This window comes from Trifolium pratense, linkage group LG5 (genome assembly GCF_020283565.1).
Source record: "Trifolium pratense cultivar HEN17-A07 linkage group LG5, ARS_RC_1.1, whole genome shotgun sequence".
Classification (NCBI taxonomy): domain Eukaryota; kingdom Viridiplantae; phylum Streptophyta; class Magnoliopsida; order Fabales; family Fabaceae; genus Trifolium; species Trifolium pratense.
This window is the reverse complement of record NC_060063.1, coordinates 25638426-25654333: the sequence shown is the minus strand read 5'-3', so window position 1 is coordinate 25654333 and position 15908 is coordinate 25638426. Positions and strand designations below refer to the sequence as shown.

The 15908-nt window shown below is 36.1% G+C and overlaps 1 protein-coding gene across 4 annotated transcripts; it reads left to right on the top strand.

Moving 5' to 3' along the window:
- Nucleotides 1–458: 458 nt before the first annotated feature.
- On the top strand, nucleotides 459–4520 carry LOC123885846 (AT-rich interactive domain-containing protein 1). 4 transcript variants are annotated; one of them, XM_045935175.1, is made up of 4 exons: nucleotides 459–798; nucleotides 1263–1887; nucleotides 1981–2192; nucleotides 3369–4520. In XM_045935175.1, exons 2-4 carry the CDS (start codon nucleotides 1440–1442, stop codon nucleotides 4146–4148), a joined length of 1440 nt encoding a protein of 479 aa, XP_045791131.1. In that variant the 5' UTR covers nucleotides 459–798; nucleotides 1263–1439; the 3' UTR covers nucleotides 4149–4520. The 4 variants fall into 4 exon arrangements, with proteins under 4 accessions (XP_045791131.1, XP_045791132.1, XP_045791130.1 ...); XM_045935176.1 differs by having other exon boundaries at nucleotides 522–798; nucleotides 1458–2192; XM_045935174.1 differs by having other exon boundaries at nucleotides 531–798; nucleotides 1263–2192.
- Nucleotides 4521–15908: the final 11388 nt, after the last annotated feature.

The following is a 15908-nucleotide window of genomic DNA, read 5'->3' as shown; positions in this document are numbered from 1 at the left end:
TATAGTTGATGATAAATCTTGGGATTTTTTATAGCCATCCAAAGGGGTATCCGTGTTTTTGTTGATGACAAACTCTCATGCCCCTTGATTTCTCTTTTCCCATAAAAGCTTCTTTTAATTTTATTTTATCCCACATTTTTTCCCCCATCAGTAACCAGTCTACCAAATCGCTTAATTTAATTTGAAGATCAATTGTGGTATCAAGTGATTTCAACATCTTCTCTATTGCAATTGTAGGGAATCGAACAATGGTCATCCATATTAAGTCCAACACCAATCACTATTGACCAACTTTATTAAAAAAATAAAACAAACCCAATAATAATAATGATAAAAAATAATAATAATCCACTAATCTATACCCCCAACTCAACCATACATATAGTTAATTATTAACCAAGGTTAGTGAATACATATGAATCCTCCAACTCTCTAACTCATCTTAATCTAAATTATCTAATCTATAAAAAATTGTTTGTACATACATACATGCACCTCATCAACAAACAAACCCTTATTTGTAAATCTCCTTTTTCTTTTTCTTTTACTTTTATCAAAACAAAATTATTCTCCTCTAAACTCCCCCAAACCAAATAAACCAAAACAAAAGAAAGTAAAAAAAAAAATGAAAAAAAAAAGAATTTAGGTTTTAGAGAGAATTTAGGTTTTAGAGAGAGAGAGAGAGGAAAACTAAAAGGTCAAGGAAGTAACAACACAAAATTTCATTTTCATTTTTTCATTTTTCAATTTCAAGTCACCAAAGGGGTCCATCTATTTTCCTCTCTAAAAAAAAACCTGGTATGTCTTTCTCTCTTTTCTTTTATTTTCTTTTTTTTTTTTTTACTTCCAATGAAAATTTTTCAGATTTTGAAGATTAGGGTCTGTCTCTGTTGAAAACTTGATTTTTGACCCCTCTCTCTCTCTGCAATTAAATTCCATATTCTAGAGAGAGAGAGAAAGTGCCAGATGTGAATGAAACGTTTTGTTTTGGCCACACACAAAGGTGACAGAACAACCAAAAAACACAGAGCTTCATTCAAATTTAGCCCTAGCTTGTATCAGATCTTACCCTTTTGTATTTTCCCGCCAATTTACAATTTTGAGCTAAGCCCAGATTCTTAATCGGTGCCAATTTCACACCCATAAACTCATTTTCATCGATTATTCGTAACAAAAAAAGTTTGAAAAAAAGGGTTAATTGTAATTTTCAATTTTTTTTTCCAAACAAATGGATGATTTTAAGCTTTGTTTTTTGTTTCTAGGGTTTGAATTCGAAAACATTGACAGGGTTGTAGCAATTTTACGATGTTGAGATTCAGATTATTGTAGATGTTAGTGGTGTTTGTTTGTTGTTGAAGTGTTGTTATACGACAGAATTTTGTGTCGTTTTGAGACTGAGACTTTCATTTCTGTGTTTGGTTGTTATTTTTTGTTTTCAAATGATTGATGATGGACAGAAGCCTGATTTATACAAGCTGTTGAGTGTGGTTGAGGGGAAAGGTGGGTTTGAAGCTGTTTGCAATGGTGAGTTGTGGGATTTAGTTGGGGAAGAATGTGGGTTAGGTGTGAATGTTGGTTCATCTGTGAAACTTGTTTTTAGTAAGTATAAGAGTGTTTTGGAGTCATGTTTGAAGAAATCTGGTGGTGGTAAGGTGTCTGATGAGTGTGGTTTGATGGGGTTTGAGGCTGATGTGAAAGAGTTGTTGTCGGGTCAGGCTGAGATTGCGGTGGCTGGAAATGGGGTTAAGGCTGGAGTTGATGGTGCTAATGAGGTGAAGAGTGGGGAGAAAGATGTTGGAAAGTTGGGTGAGGGTAATGGTGATGCAATGCAGGGAGTGGAAGTGGCTGATGGAGGGAAAAAGTCTAATGAGACAACAGCTGATGTATGTGGTGCGGTGAAGATTGGTGCGTCTGGATTGTTGAATGTAGGCAAGACTCGTGATGGTGATAATGTAGGGGATTCGTCTGGTGGTAATGTAGGGGGTCTTAAGAGGAAGAAAGAGTCTTTGTGTGATTTGATGAATTGGGTTACCCGTGCCGCGAATAACCCTTGTGATCCTGAAATTGGTTTGTTGCCTGAAAAGTCGAAATGGAAGTCTTACAGTAATCAGGAGGCTTGGAAGCGGGTTTTGCTGTATCGAGAGGCTGTGTTTCACAAGAAACAGTCAAGCATTGAACAGCAGAATTGGCAGGTAATCTTACAAAACTATGCTATTAATTTTAGTTATCCAAACTTAAATCGCTTTAATAAATGCACATGTTGTTGATGCATGCTTGAAATTTAGTAGACTCAAAAGAAGTTAAGTCAAGTGAAAGTTTACTATAAATTTATGCATTTTTCATTCTGTTTTTGTTCTATGCAATTAATATTATTTGTGCACACACATGCTACATGAAATTATTCTGTTTCTCAAGGTATCTCTGTACTTTCATGTGTAAATTGTGTAATGATAATTGGATGCACTTGCTGTTGAATTCTGTTTCATTTTTATTCTCAAGTTTTAATTTCAACTGTTAAACAAAACAGATTCTGTTTGTCTTGTAGACCACTGGTGGCTTATTAAATTTGATGTGGGGCCACTTGTCATTGTTTTTTTCTGAAACATTCTTATTGTTGAATCTTTCTTTTTGGCTGCTAGCTACTGCAAACTGATGTTAATTATGACCAGCTTAAATTCTGTTTTCATATCCTTCATTATTTGATTATGTGATTCTTTTATATCATTTTGACGTATAATGCAATGCTAATCAGATTGAGTGGTCTTTATTTGAAAAAAAAATGATGAAAATAGATCATAAATATCGATGAAAGTTCAGTTTTTTGTGGGAATTACTTCTGTACTATATTGCAACTCTGGTCTGTTTGTTGATTGAAAAATATTCAGATGCTGTTTTGTTCGCTTAATCATGGATGCGGAATTTTCCTTTTGAGATATTGTCATAGTATTGGGGAAGTTTATCTTATTTATGAATAGTATCTGAATCTATTAATGCCTTGTTTTTACTTAGTTAATGTTTGGATGTATGCTATAATGTTTTTTTTCTGTGAATAATCCACTTTCCGTACTATTAATTAAATTTTGTTATATTATTATTAGGAAAATTGTATTTATATTAAAGGTGGCAAGGCATATATTGAATTGCAGATTAATTATGATGTAGTAAGCATCTATATTGAATTGCAGGATAAAAGTAATTGCATGTTTTTTGGGTAATAAAGGTCTTTTTTTATATTAGCTGGTTCTCAAGAATCCTTAAATTTCTATAAATGCTGTCACTTATATAGTAGTATTTATTTTTTGTTTAAATAGAATTTTAAATTTCCTTGTGATATTGCATTAACACCAAAACCCTGTGTAATTTTGCAGAGTCAGAAGATGCACCCTTCCATGTATGATGATCCCGCTCCGACGACCTACAATCTTAGGGAGAGGGTGAAACGTGACAAGAAACAATCATTTGAAAAACAAAAACCAGGTTCTCAAAGCTCGTCAGGAAATTCGGACAGAACCTCAAGTCCTCGTGCTGTTGATTCCGCGACATCAAAGCGCATCCTTGTGGGGCCAAATCATCAAGCTGAAGTGCCAGAGTGGACTGGTCCAATTCTGGAAAGTGATCCTAAGTGGCTCGGGACCCAAATATGGCCATTAGTAGCAGCTAATCCTCGATTTCTTATTGAAAGGGATCCTATAGGAAAGGGACGACAAGATTCATGTGGCTGTGCAGTTCCAAGATCTGTCGAATGTGTCAGATTCCACATTGCTGAAAGAAAGGATAAAATTAAGCTGGAGTTAGGCATGGCTTTTTACTACTGGGATTTCGATAAAGTCGGTGAAGATGTTCGACGTTCGTGGACCTATGAAGATGAGAAGAAATTCTGGGAAGTGATACAGTCAAACCCTCCATCATCTGAAAGATATTTCTGGGATTACATTTTCCGAACATTTCCTAACAAGAACAGGGAAGTTTTGGTCAGCTACTACTTTAATGTCTATCTCTTGCATCGCATAGCATACCACAGCAGGCATACACCTGATGACTTCGATAGCGATGACGATGAATCACAATCTGCATTGAGGAATGTTTTTGGACATCAGACACAGAATTCGTTATTGAGCCCCAAGAAGCCAGCTAAGAAGGGAAAATAGAAATTTTTTTCTCTCATTTTTTAGAATATACATCATATATTTTAAAGGTAAAAAGATTGAAATTTGAAAGGATTGTTTGTTTTTTTGGTCAATTGAGGAGAGATGGTATTTTGAACAACTTAGGTATTGGAATTTTTAGTCTATATGCTTCAGATTTTGAGGTTTAGCTTTTGTCTGTCTAAGGTGATATATAGTGGCCATAGATTGCACATTTTCATTTTCTCATCACTTGGTTTTGACTGCAAAGGTTACTAGAAACAGAAGCTTTTTAGGAATATAGGGAGATTCTATTGTAGAGGGTCATGAACAAATACATCACATTGCAATTCAAATTGGACCTTTTCATTTTATGTGAGTTCATTCATTGTTTGATTTGATGCTTCTTTTCTTTCTTTGAATGTATATAAGTTGCATGTTTTAATGTTGCGGCGTATTTATCATATTCATCCAAGAGCATTCGGATGAAATGCTTTGTCTCTGCCAACTAAATCAGAGATTTTGAGTTCGATTTGAGTCTAGTTCTAAGAATGTACTAATATCATTAAAAGTAAAAAAAAATTAAGGAGTTTTGTTGCGCATTGTGTCCTTACCTCGACTTAATAGATTAATCTCTATGGATGTGTGCGGAAGATATTCACAAAAATTATATGATATTCTCGTTCAACAATGAAGCACAGATTCAGGTATCAGATGTTATACATATCTGATACGGCGATACGTCAACTATTGAAAATATAGGATACGATACGTTTAAAATACATATATTAAAATGTAAATTATTTCTTTTTAAATAACAAAATTATATTAAAACTAGTCCAATTGTCTTGAACAAGGTTATTAGAATTTAGTATTTATGTAAACTTGTTTTGACTCGTAAACATAGATTCAACTCGTAAATTCATAGTTTATCTCATATTAAAATAAACATATACTCCCTTTGTTTTTTTAGTGTCCATTAACGTCAAATTTAACGTTCCTATTTAACTGTCGTTTTGTTATTTTAAGGGTACGATTTGTCAATTATACTCTTTGTCAATTACTCTGATCTTTTTCAATAATTTTTTTTATATATTTGAAAAACTAAAGTTTTTTTTATATAATAAAGTTTGTTTTTTCTAAACAAAGTTTTTGTATACCAATAAGTTTATTGGAAAGAGTGAAAAAAATTATTAGTGAATTAAGATTACAGTATAATAGGAAGATAACGTGCATAAATACATTTTCTTAATTTTGTGTTACTATTCTAAAAAGACACTTAATTAGATGTTGCATCTTGGGATCATTGTGGCCACGTTAAAATATGTTATCAACCCAAGAGTCGTTTTCAAAGTGTTTTCTTCAAATTAAATATATACAATTGATTTTGCCCAAGTGGGAGAGAATGTTAGAATATTTTCTAATATTTTGTGGGCTACAATCAAATGTTCTGATTTTATATAATATGTCGATCTCTAAATTTTAATCTTACCAGTGGTATCAGAGTCGTGGTTTGGCTTGGGGGGGGGGGAGCGAGAGTGAATCCTGATATTTGATCAACTATAGGATGTGGGAACTCACACTAGGGGGGGGGGGGGGGGGGGGGGGGGGGCGAATGTTGGGTTTCAAGTGTGAGTGGATAAGCCTCACATCGACTATGTATGGGAAGAATGTTGAATTTATAAGAGATGTGACTCATTAATCTAATGTCTTAATCCACAAATATAAAAAAGGACATACCTCACAAAGTCATGTCTATATTTAATGCCTGAAAACTCCTTGCAATGAACTGTGCGGTCTCCAAATGACGTCTCATGACAACCATGATTAATGTCATCTATAAGAAATAATGAAATTATAAGGTGATACATAAAAATAGTACTACAATATTTTATGAGTGATATGTGTTGGTCTAATCCAGGGCCGGTTTGGGCTAGGGCAACCAGGCCCACAACCTAGGCCTCCAAAAAAACAAGGCCCTCAATTTTTTTGTATATACATAGTTATACAGTTCAAACAATAAGATGACTTCTCTTTAGGTACCCCGTGTTTCTTTTTCCCTCTTGAAATTTCCGTTTTTGCCTTTCAATAAAAACTTCAATTTCTGTTAATTGAATTTTTTTTTTGCCTTGAAAAAAAAAATTCGGTTTCTGTTAACCGAATTTTTCCTAGAAAAAATTTCGGTTTTTGCGAACCGAATTTTTATCAAGGAAAAAATTGAATTTTCGAGGGATAAAAAAGAATCACGAGGAGCCTAAAGAGAAGCCATCAAACAATAATTAAATAGTAAGCCCGGTTTAATAAGAGGCCCAATAAAACAAAAGTGACCGAACAAAAAAAAAATTATCCAGTTCTTCTCCGTAAGACATTCTCAGTCAAGGCACCGTCATTTCGTCGAAGAACTTTCACGCAGGTCCAGCCACCACGCCGCCACCGGTGACTACTGCAATCACCGCCCTCCCCCCTCTCTCCCACACACACACACAAACGAGAACGATTTGAATAGAATTCGCTACAAATGAGAAAGATTATACAAGCATAATATTGAATGAGAGAGTTTAAGGGAAGAAGATATTTGTTGAAATGTTTTATTGGTTTTTCAAATGAGGTTCATCACCTTTTAAATACATTCCTCAAGGCTAAAAGAGGAAGTGACATAAAGTAAATAAAATAATTATCTAATGATTAATTCATGTAAGAATCTCTCTCCTCTCTCTCATCCTAGCAGTAGCATCCTAGAAGAGTAGAATTGTAGAAGTTACAGAACAATCAACACAACTTCATATTATCCTGCTGTGAAATGCTTCTACATATTGTTGTTGATGCTTTATATACTTTGATTTTGAGATCAAATTGAAATTTATAAGGAACCATTGATTTTGTAGGTAAATTATAATATGGATCACTTCATCAAGTGGTCTATAGTGGACTAGTTATGAATAACATTATAACGAATACGAATTTTACAAAATCCACCGTTGGATTCAAAGTTTATATCATATAGATCATCCATAGAAAAATTTAGAAAAATTGAAAATCATTTGATATGTTATTGAGACACATTAAGATTAACAGTTTATTAAATAACGTAAATCTTGATGGGTCTCAATAACATATCAAATGATTTTCAAAAAAATTTAAAAAATTTATGGATGATCTATACGATATAAACTTTCAATCCAACAGTGAATTTCGTAAAATTCATATTCGGTAAATCACTTGTCCACGGTGAATCACTTGTGAAGGTGGTCCACCGTAGCATTAGCATTATTGTATCTCAAGATAATGGCTTGTTGGCTCACTTGGACTTGGACGCAGCTGAATGAGGGGGGGTTGTATTTTGGTTTGATTTTCCAAGTGCATGTGTGCAACTATCTCTCCTACTTAAGAGGCTTTTGTTATGCTTTTGGTTGTTTTTTCTGATTTTTAAGCTTTATTGAAACCAGTTTTTTCATCTGTTTTTTTGTAAAATTTCCTGTGATGTCTGTTGCACATCTTGTGCATAGATTTTCACCTTTCAATAATATTTTGCCTATTAAAAAAAAAGCAAATTTATAAAATGTTGTTTAATTGTTAATTTTTTTGTGTAATTTTTTTTGTTTTTTTTTTGTAAGGGTGTAATTTTATTTGTTGTTTAGTTGTTAATTTTATCAATTAATTATCTCTTAATTTTTTATTTACAGGTTCAACTTTAACGGTTGATTATTTGCTTCATAAGATTAATAAATTTGATTCTAGAATGATTTTTGTATTGTCATCGATATTATTTACAATTTAGATATATAATGTTCCTTTTTTAAATTTTGTAAGTTTTTTATTCGAAGTCTATTTTTAATATTAGCTCGGGGCCTCCAAATAGTCCGAGACAGCCCTCGTCAAATCCATCCATAAAAACAACTAAAAGAAAATCATGAATATAAACCGCTTGCAAATAGAGTCGTCAAAATGGGCTAGCCCGAATGGGCCGGCCCGCCAAGCCCGATTTTTTCCCTGGCTCGGGCCTTGAAAATCCTAGCCCAAATTATTTTCGGGCTTTTTAGCCCTGTGTTAAGTGCCCAATTTTAGTTATATTGTATCATGAATTATGAGCACTTACCAATACTTTTATAAAGAAATCTTGATTAAAACCCCTTTTGGTGTAAATATAACATTAAATCAAAGAGGAATTAATCCCAAGGCATTTTTGTTAGGAATGACTAGAAAAGCAGGTTTTGAAGCCTTCGCTCAGCGAAGCCATAGCGAGCTACAGCGAACTAAACCAGTGGGTTAAGGGTCCATGGCGAGCTTCAGCGAGACTCAGCGAACAGGACAGCAAACTCAACGTTCGCTCAGCGAAAGATAGCGAGAGATGGCGAGCACAACCCGGGAGGAAGGGTCTGTTAGCGAGACATAGCGAGCATCGGCGAACAAAGTGATGAGTCAAGCCTTTTGCTACGTGTCAAGAAACCCCTTGCTTAAGTAACTAGTTCGCTCAGCGAACATCATTTCGCTTAGCGAACTCCTCTGTCCTGAAAATCTATAAATAGAACTCAGAAGCCATTTTCTTAGATATATAGTTTTGTAATAGTTCAGAGATACGAGTAACATTAGTTTTAAGAGTTCTTGAAGGTGGATTCATCATTGTACTTGAGAAATCAAGAGATGTTCTTCATCCCTTTTTCTTGTAAGTTTACTTTTATCATGTCTAGCTAAATTCCTTTGTTGTTGGGATTAGATGTAGTTATTTTGTGAACATGTAGTCAATTTAATCTTAATATATGTGTTTTCTTTATCAATCATTATAAAGTGTTATCTTGTTTTGATTGTCTATTTCTAAAAGATTTGAACAACATAGACATATATTGTTTGAATCAAGAGTAAAAGATAATCACTTATTAAACTTCAATGTTTAGACATAGATGTCGAGTTTAATAATCACGTCAAATATCAGATCTTAATGCTATTATGTCGATTAATGATTCGAGACATCGAACGTTGTAGATATAATAGATTTCACGGCGTAATCCGGACACGGATACGTTCGATGTGTGATACGTGATAATAATGATTGGTAAATGAAATATATATAGTGAGGTTGATTGATACATGCTAACAAGATAATGAATCTAGTTCCGACAACTTTTTATTATCCGAAAGTTTAAATCCTTTTATCCAATCGCACTTTTATGTTCTCAAAACAAATCTTACAAAAACCCATACTTAAAATCATGGAAATTGCAAATCAATCTTTGATATCACACTAGTCTCTGTGGATACGATATAACGAAAATACTTGCTTTAGTACATTTCATCAAATGGCGCCGTTGCCGGGGACTGGCGTTTGATATTGATAAATTTGATTATGATTTCTGTCGTTTTAAGCAATTTTGTACTTTTTTATTATTTATTATCCTTTGTGCACGCTAACTTGTCTGGTTAGATTGTTGTCCTGTTTATGCGAGGAAAGATTTCTGCAGAGAATTTACTTTTTGATCCAGAAATCGAAAGAACAGCAAGGAGAAACAATAGTCAAAGAAAGAAAAGAAAACAGCTAGCCAAACAAAAGAAGCTGCAAGAAGGAACTTCAACTTCTATTTCTTCAACATCCTCAATCTCCGAAGAGATGGCTGAAGATCCGCCACGTAACGAAGGTGCCGGTATAAGGCCATGTCACAACAGTCCACGGAGACTTGCTCATCTTGCAAGGCCTCCCAGAGGTGCAAGACAAACGGAGATGAAAACCGGACTCTTGCAATTGTTATATGCTAACCCTTTTACAGGTTTGTCACATGAAGATCCGTACAACCATTTGGTCAAATTCTATGAAATTGCCGGTTCACTTGGTGCTCCTGAAGCGGAGGAGGAAGCGGTGTTCATGAGAATGTTTCCACATTCATTGATAGGAAAGGCCAAAGATTGGTACCTTGATTTACCAGCTCAAGTTATGACAAATTGGAATACCTTGGAAGAGAAGTTTCTTGATCGGTTCTTTCCACATCATAAATTCATGGAGTCAAAGACATCAATCGCGGTGTTTTCTCAAGGCTCCAATGAGACTCTATGTGAAGCATGGGATCGATACAAAGCAATGCTGCGTAAATGCCCTAATCATGGATTTGATGAACTAACCCAAATTCATATTTTTAGAAATGGTCTTTTGCAGGATTCAAAGCTCCTTTTAGATGCAACAGCAGGTGGTTCTCTTTTATCATTAAGTGCTGCAGATGCTACGACTATCATTGAGAAAATGTCACTTAGTGATCGACAAAGTGAACGCAGCAAAACTCAAAGGAAGCCTGGGATTCTTGAACTTGATCCGTCAGATGCTGTATTGGCTCAAAATAAACTTCTTACCAACACAGTGGAGGAGTTATCCAAACAAATGTCAAAATTGATGACTCTTCAAGAAGTGTCAACTAAAGCTAAACAGGTTGCAGCGTGTGAATTGTGTACCGGAGATCATCCTACAGGTCATTGTCCTCCGACTAATGAGGAAGTGAATTTCATGGGAGCTCAACAAAGGCAAGGTCAGTACCAAAATACTGGCTATCAAAGAGGTAACAATTCAAACTATGGCCAAGGTTGGAGACAAGATGTTGGTTCATCAAATAGGCAAAGACAGTATGAAAATTACAGTCAACCACCTCCTCAACAGTCTCAACAAGCAAACTTAGAAGAGACTTTGAAATCGTTCATAGAGATGCAGACAAAGCATAACCAACAACAACACCAACAAATGCAGACATACCAACGAGGGAATGACGCGGTGTTAAGAAATCTTGAAACTCAGATTGGTCAAATAGCAAGAGAAATGGCCAATAACAAGAATCAAGGAGGATCATTTGCAGCAAATACCGAACCAAATCCAAAAGAGCAATGTAAGTCTGTCACAACTCGAAGTGGTAAGGAGGTAGGCAAGGGAATCGGTGACAATTTGAAAACTGAGGAGGAGGTTTTGACAAGAAAAGAAAAAGAGGGAGTAGAAGTAAGTGAGAAGGAAGTTGAAGAAAATAATGAGGGAGATTTAGTTGAAAATCAAAAAAATGAAAAAAATGAAAAAGAAGAAGAGCTTGAGGGAGAAGTAAGTGAGGAGAAGAGGAAAAAGAAACAAAAGGCAAGAGAAGAGAAAAGTATTCAGAAAAATCCACCTGTTCAACACTTACCATATCCACATGCTCCATCAAAGAAAGACAAGGAAAGGCAATATGCAAGGTTTCTCGACATATTCAAAAGATTGCAAATAAACATTCCATTTGCCGAGGCCTTAGAGCAGATGCCGACGTATGCAAAGTTTATGAAAGAGATTCTTACAAAAAAGAGAAAGTTTGATGATGATGAAGTTATCCAGTTAGATGCAAGCTGCAGTGCTATCATTCAACGCACTCTTCCGACAAAAGAAAAAGATCCGGGAAGAGTCACGTTGCCGGTTACCATTGGTAATGTGAATGTTGGAAAAGCTCTCATTGATCTAGGGTCAAGCATTAACCTCATTCCGTTATCAGTAATTAAACGGATTGGTGGTCTTGATGTTACCCGAACAAGAATGACACTACAGCTAGCCGACAAGTCAATCACACGTCCTTCGGGAATGGCGGAAGATGTTCTTGTAAAGGTTGATAAGTTCATGTTTCCGATTGACTTTGTGGTGATGGATATTGAAGAGGATGACGATGTTCCATTGATTCTTGGAAGGCCTTTTATGAAGACAGCTCGTATGATGATAGATATTGATGACGGGGTGATGAAAGTTCGAGTACAAGATGAGGAAGTTAGCTTCAATCTGTGGGAAGCTATTAAGCATCCAAATGAGAAGGATATATGTTTTAAGTTAGATGCAACTGATGAAGCCATCTTAGATGTGAGGAAACAAGCACATCAACCTTCATCACTCGAACAAGCCCTAACTGAAAGTTTTGAAGCACTTGATCCTGAGAAAGAAGAAGAAGTTGAGAGTTTTCTGAAGCAGCTGGATGCTTTGAAGGAAGTAACTCCTTTAGAAGCAAAGATTGAGGAGCTTAAGAATGATGAAAGACCGGGTGAAGTAAAGCTTGAGTTGAAAACATTACCATCTCATCTCAAGTATGCATTCCTTGAAGAAGAAGAAAAGAAGCCGGTGATCATTAGCAACTCATTGTCAGCTGATGAAGAAAAAAGCTTGATTCAAATTCTGAAAGAAAACAAAGAAGCAATCGGGTGGTCTTTATCCGATCTCAAAGGTATTAGTCCATCTTATTGTATGTATAATATTATGATGGAAGATGATTACAAACCTGTTGCTCAACCTCAACGTCGATTAAATCCAACAATGAAAGAGGTGGTGCGAAAGGAGGTAGTGAAGTTGCTTGAAGCTGGCATGATTTACCCTATTTCTGACAGTACTTGGGTGAGTCCGGTCCAGGTGGTCCCGAAGAAAGGTGGGATGACGGTAATCACAAATGACAAGAATGAGTTGATACCGTCAAGAACAGTCACAGGTTGGCGGATGTGTATAGACTACCGGAGACTCAACAAAGCAACCAGAAAAGATCATTTTCCATTACCATTCATGGATCAAATGTTAGAAAGATTGTCAGGTCAAGAATTCTATTGCTTTTTGGATGGTTATTCGGGGTACAATCAGATTTCAGTCAACCCCGAGGATCATGAAAAAACAGCTTTCACATGTCCTTTCGGTGTTTTTGCTTATAGAAGAATGCCTTTCGGATTGTGCAATGCACCGGCAACATTTCAACGGTGTATGCAAGCAATTTTTTCTGACTTAATAGAGAAATGCATTGAGGTGTTTATGGATGATTTCTCCGTGTTCGGTCCGTCATTTCAACATTGTTTGAAGAATTTGGACACCGTACTGAAGCGGTGTGTTGAAACAAATCTGGTTCTTAATTGGGAGAAGTGTCATTTCATGGTGACCGAAGGTATTGTTCTTGGTCACAAGATCTCTTCCAAGGGTATTGAAGTGGATAAAGCAAAGGTGGAGGTCATTGAAAAGCTCCCTCCTCCGGTAAATGTCAAAGGAATCAGAAGTTTTCTAGGTCATGCCGGTTTCTACCGAAGATTCATCAAAGATTTTTCCAAAATTGCCAAACCATTAAGCAATCTGCTTAACAAAGGTACGTCTTTTAAAATTGATGATGAATGTTTACTTGCTTTTAATGAATTGAAAGAAAGATTGGTGACTGCACCCATAATCATAGCACCCGATTGGAAACTTGAATTTGAATTGATGTGTGATGCTAGTGATTATGCAGTTGGTGCAGTCCTTGGACAAAGAAAGAACAAAATTTTTCATGCTATACACTATGCAAGCAAAGTATTAAATGATGCACAAGTTAACTATGCAACAACCGAGAAAGAATTGCTTGCTATAGTGTATGCACTTGAGAAATTTCGTTCTTATTTGATTGGTTCAAAGATTGTTGTGTATACTGACCATGCAGCTATCAAGTATTTGATTACAAAAGCTGATTCTAAGCCGAGACTCATTCGGTGGATGCTCTTACTACAAGAGTTTGATCTTGAGATAAAAGATAAAAAGGGAACAGAAAACTTGGTAGCTGATCACTTATCAAGACTTGTAAACACTGAGGTAACCAAACATGAACGTGAGGTTCTTGAAGAATTCCCTGATGAAAAACTGCTTATGGTGCAAGAAAGGCCATGGTTTGCTGATATGGCTAATTTCAAAGTATCCGGATTAATACCGGATGATCTCAATTGGCACCAAAAGAAAAAGTTCCTCCGTGAAGCAAATCAATATGTTTGGGATGATCCTTATTTGTTTAAAATTGGAGCAGACAACTTGTTGAGAAGATGTGTTACCAAAGAGGAAGCCATAAGCATCATGTGGCATTGCCATAATTCACCATATGGAGGTCACTATAATGGAGAAAGAACTGCTGCAAAAGTTTTGCAGTCAGGGTTCTTTTGGCCTACATTGTTCAAAGATACTTATGAATATGTTCAAAAGTGTGACAGTTGTCAAAGAACCGGCGGAATTTCAAAGCGTAATGAGATGCCGCTGCAGAATATCTTTGTTGTTGAAGTTTTTGATTGTTGGGGCATTGACTTTGTCGGGCCATTTCCTTCATCGTTTTCAAATGAATATATCTTGGTAGCAGTTGATTATGTGTCAAAGTGGGTAGAAGCAATTGCATCACCAAAAGCCGATGGTAAAACGGTGATCAAATTTTTAAAGAAAAACATTTTCACTCGCTTTGGAACTCCCTGTGTGCTCATTAGTGATGGAGGCTCGCATTTTTGCAATTCACAATTAGCAAAAGCGCTTGAACATTATGGAGTCAGGCACAAAGTTGCATCACCATACCATCCACAGACCAATGGACAAGCTGAAGTCTCAAATCGAGAAATAAAAAAGATTCTTGAGAAAACAGTGTCCGCTTCAAGAAAAGATTGGTCACTGAAGCTAGATGAAGCACTATGGGCATATCGGACAGCTTTCAAATCACCGATAGGCCTAACACCTTTTCAGATGGTTTATGGTAAGTCATGTCATCTTCCGGTGGAACTAGAGCATAAAGCCTATTGGGCTTTAAAATTTCTGAACTTTGATGAGAACCAATCCGGAGAGAAAAGAAAAATTCAGATGCAACAGTTGGAAGAAATGCGGCACCAAGCATATGAATCATCAAAGCGGTATAAAGAAAAGGTGAAGAGCTACCATGATAAGCGGCTTTTGAACAAAAATTTCAGGCCAGGTCAAATGGTTTTACTTTTCAATTCAAGGTTGAAACTATTTCCGGGGAAGTTGAAATCAAAATGGTCCGGTCCGTTCAAAATACATGAGGTGAAGCCTTATGGTGCAGTCGTGTTAGAAGATCCAGCAACAAATGAAACCTGGACTGTGAATGGTCAAAGGTTGAAACTCTATTTTGGTGGTGAATTTGATCGTGTCACTACCAAAATCCCACTTTCCGATCCTTGAAGCTCCAAAAAGAACGTCAAGCTAATGACGTTAAACAAGCGCTTGTTGGGAGGCAACCCAATTTTGTAAGTAATTTAATGTTTTAGCATGCATAATATAATTTTGATGGTAGGAACATGTTTGGTGTAAGCTGTGCCAAAGGATTCAGCAGAAATTTTTTTTTCTGGTATGATTCGCTCAGCGAACATTGTATTCGCTCAGCGAAGGCTGCGAATCCTGCACTTCAGTTTTAAATGGACAGCTGGCCCAAAATGCTTCCACCTCACCACCCACTACCACAAACACGGTTTTCAAAACATTCCAAACCCTAAAACAACATTCTCCTCCATCTTATCCTCTCATTTCACTCCAAACCTCTCCTTTCCAACTTCTTCTTTCAAAAAAAATTTCTCTCTACTCTCAAACAAGCACCCACTCATTCATTCATCACTTAGTGCATCCCATCTCTACATCACTACTCAGGTATGCAATCCTTTTCAACTCTTACTTTCATAAGTTTACAATTCAAATTGAAAAGTGATTATTTATGGTAGTTTTGCACAAGTTTCTTAGGAATAGGTTTGAATACATTTTAAATGTTAAGATTTGCATGAGTTTGGTTCCTTTTATAAGGTTTATGATGATTGAAATGATTAGAATGCTTAAAAATCCAGATCTAGTTGATTTACCATGTTTTCTGCAAAAACTGTGTTCGCAACCCTTCGCTTTGCCTTCGCTTAGCGAGCGCCTGCGACCCTGAAGAAAAATTTCATGTTTGATTTCGCAACGCCCTCGCTAAGCCAAGGTTTGCGAACCTAAAATTTTTTTTTTAGGCCAGCCTTCGCTGAGCCTTCGCTGAGCGAACACCTGCAGAACCTGCAACA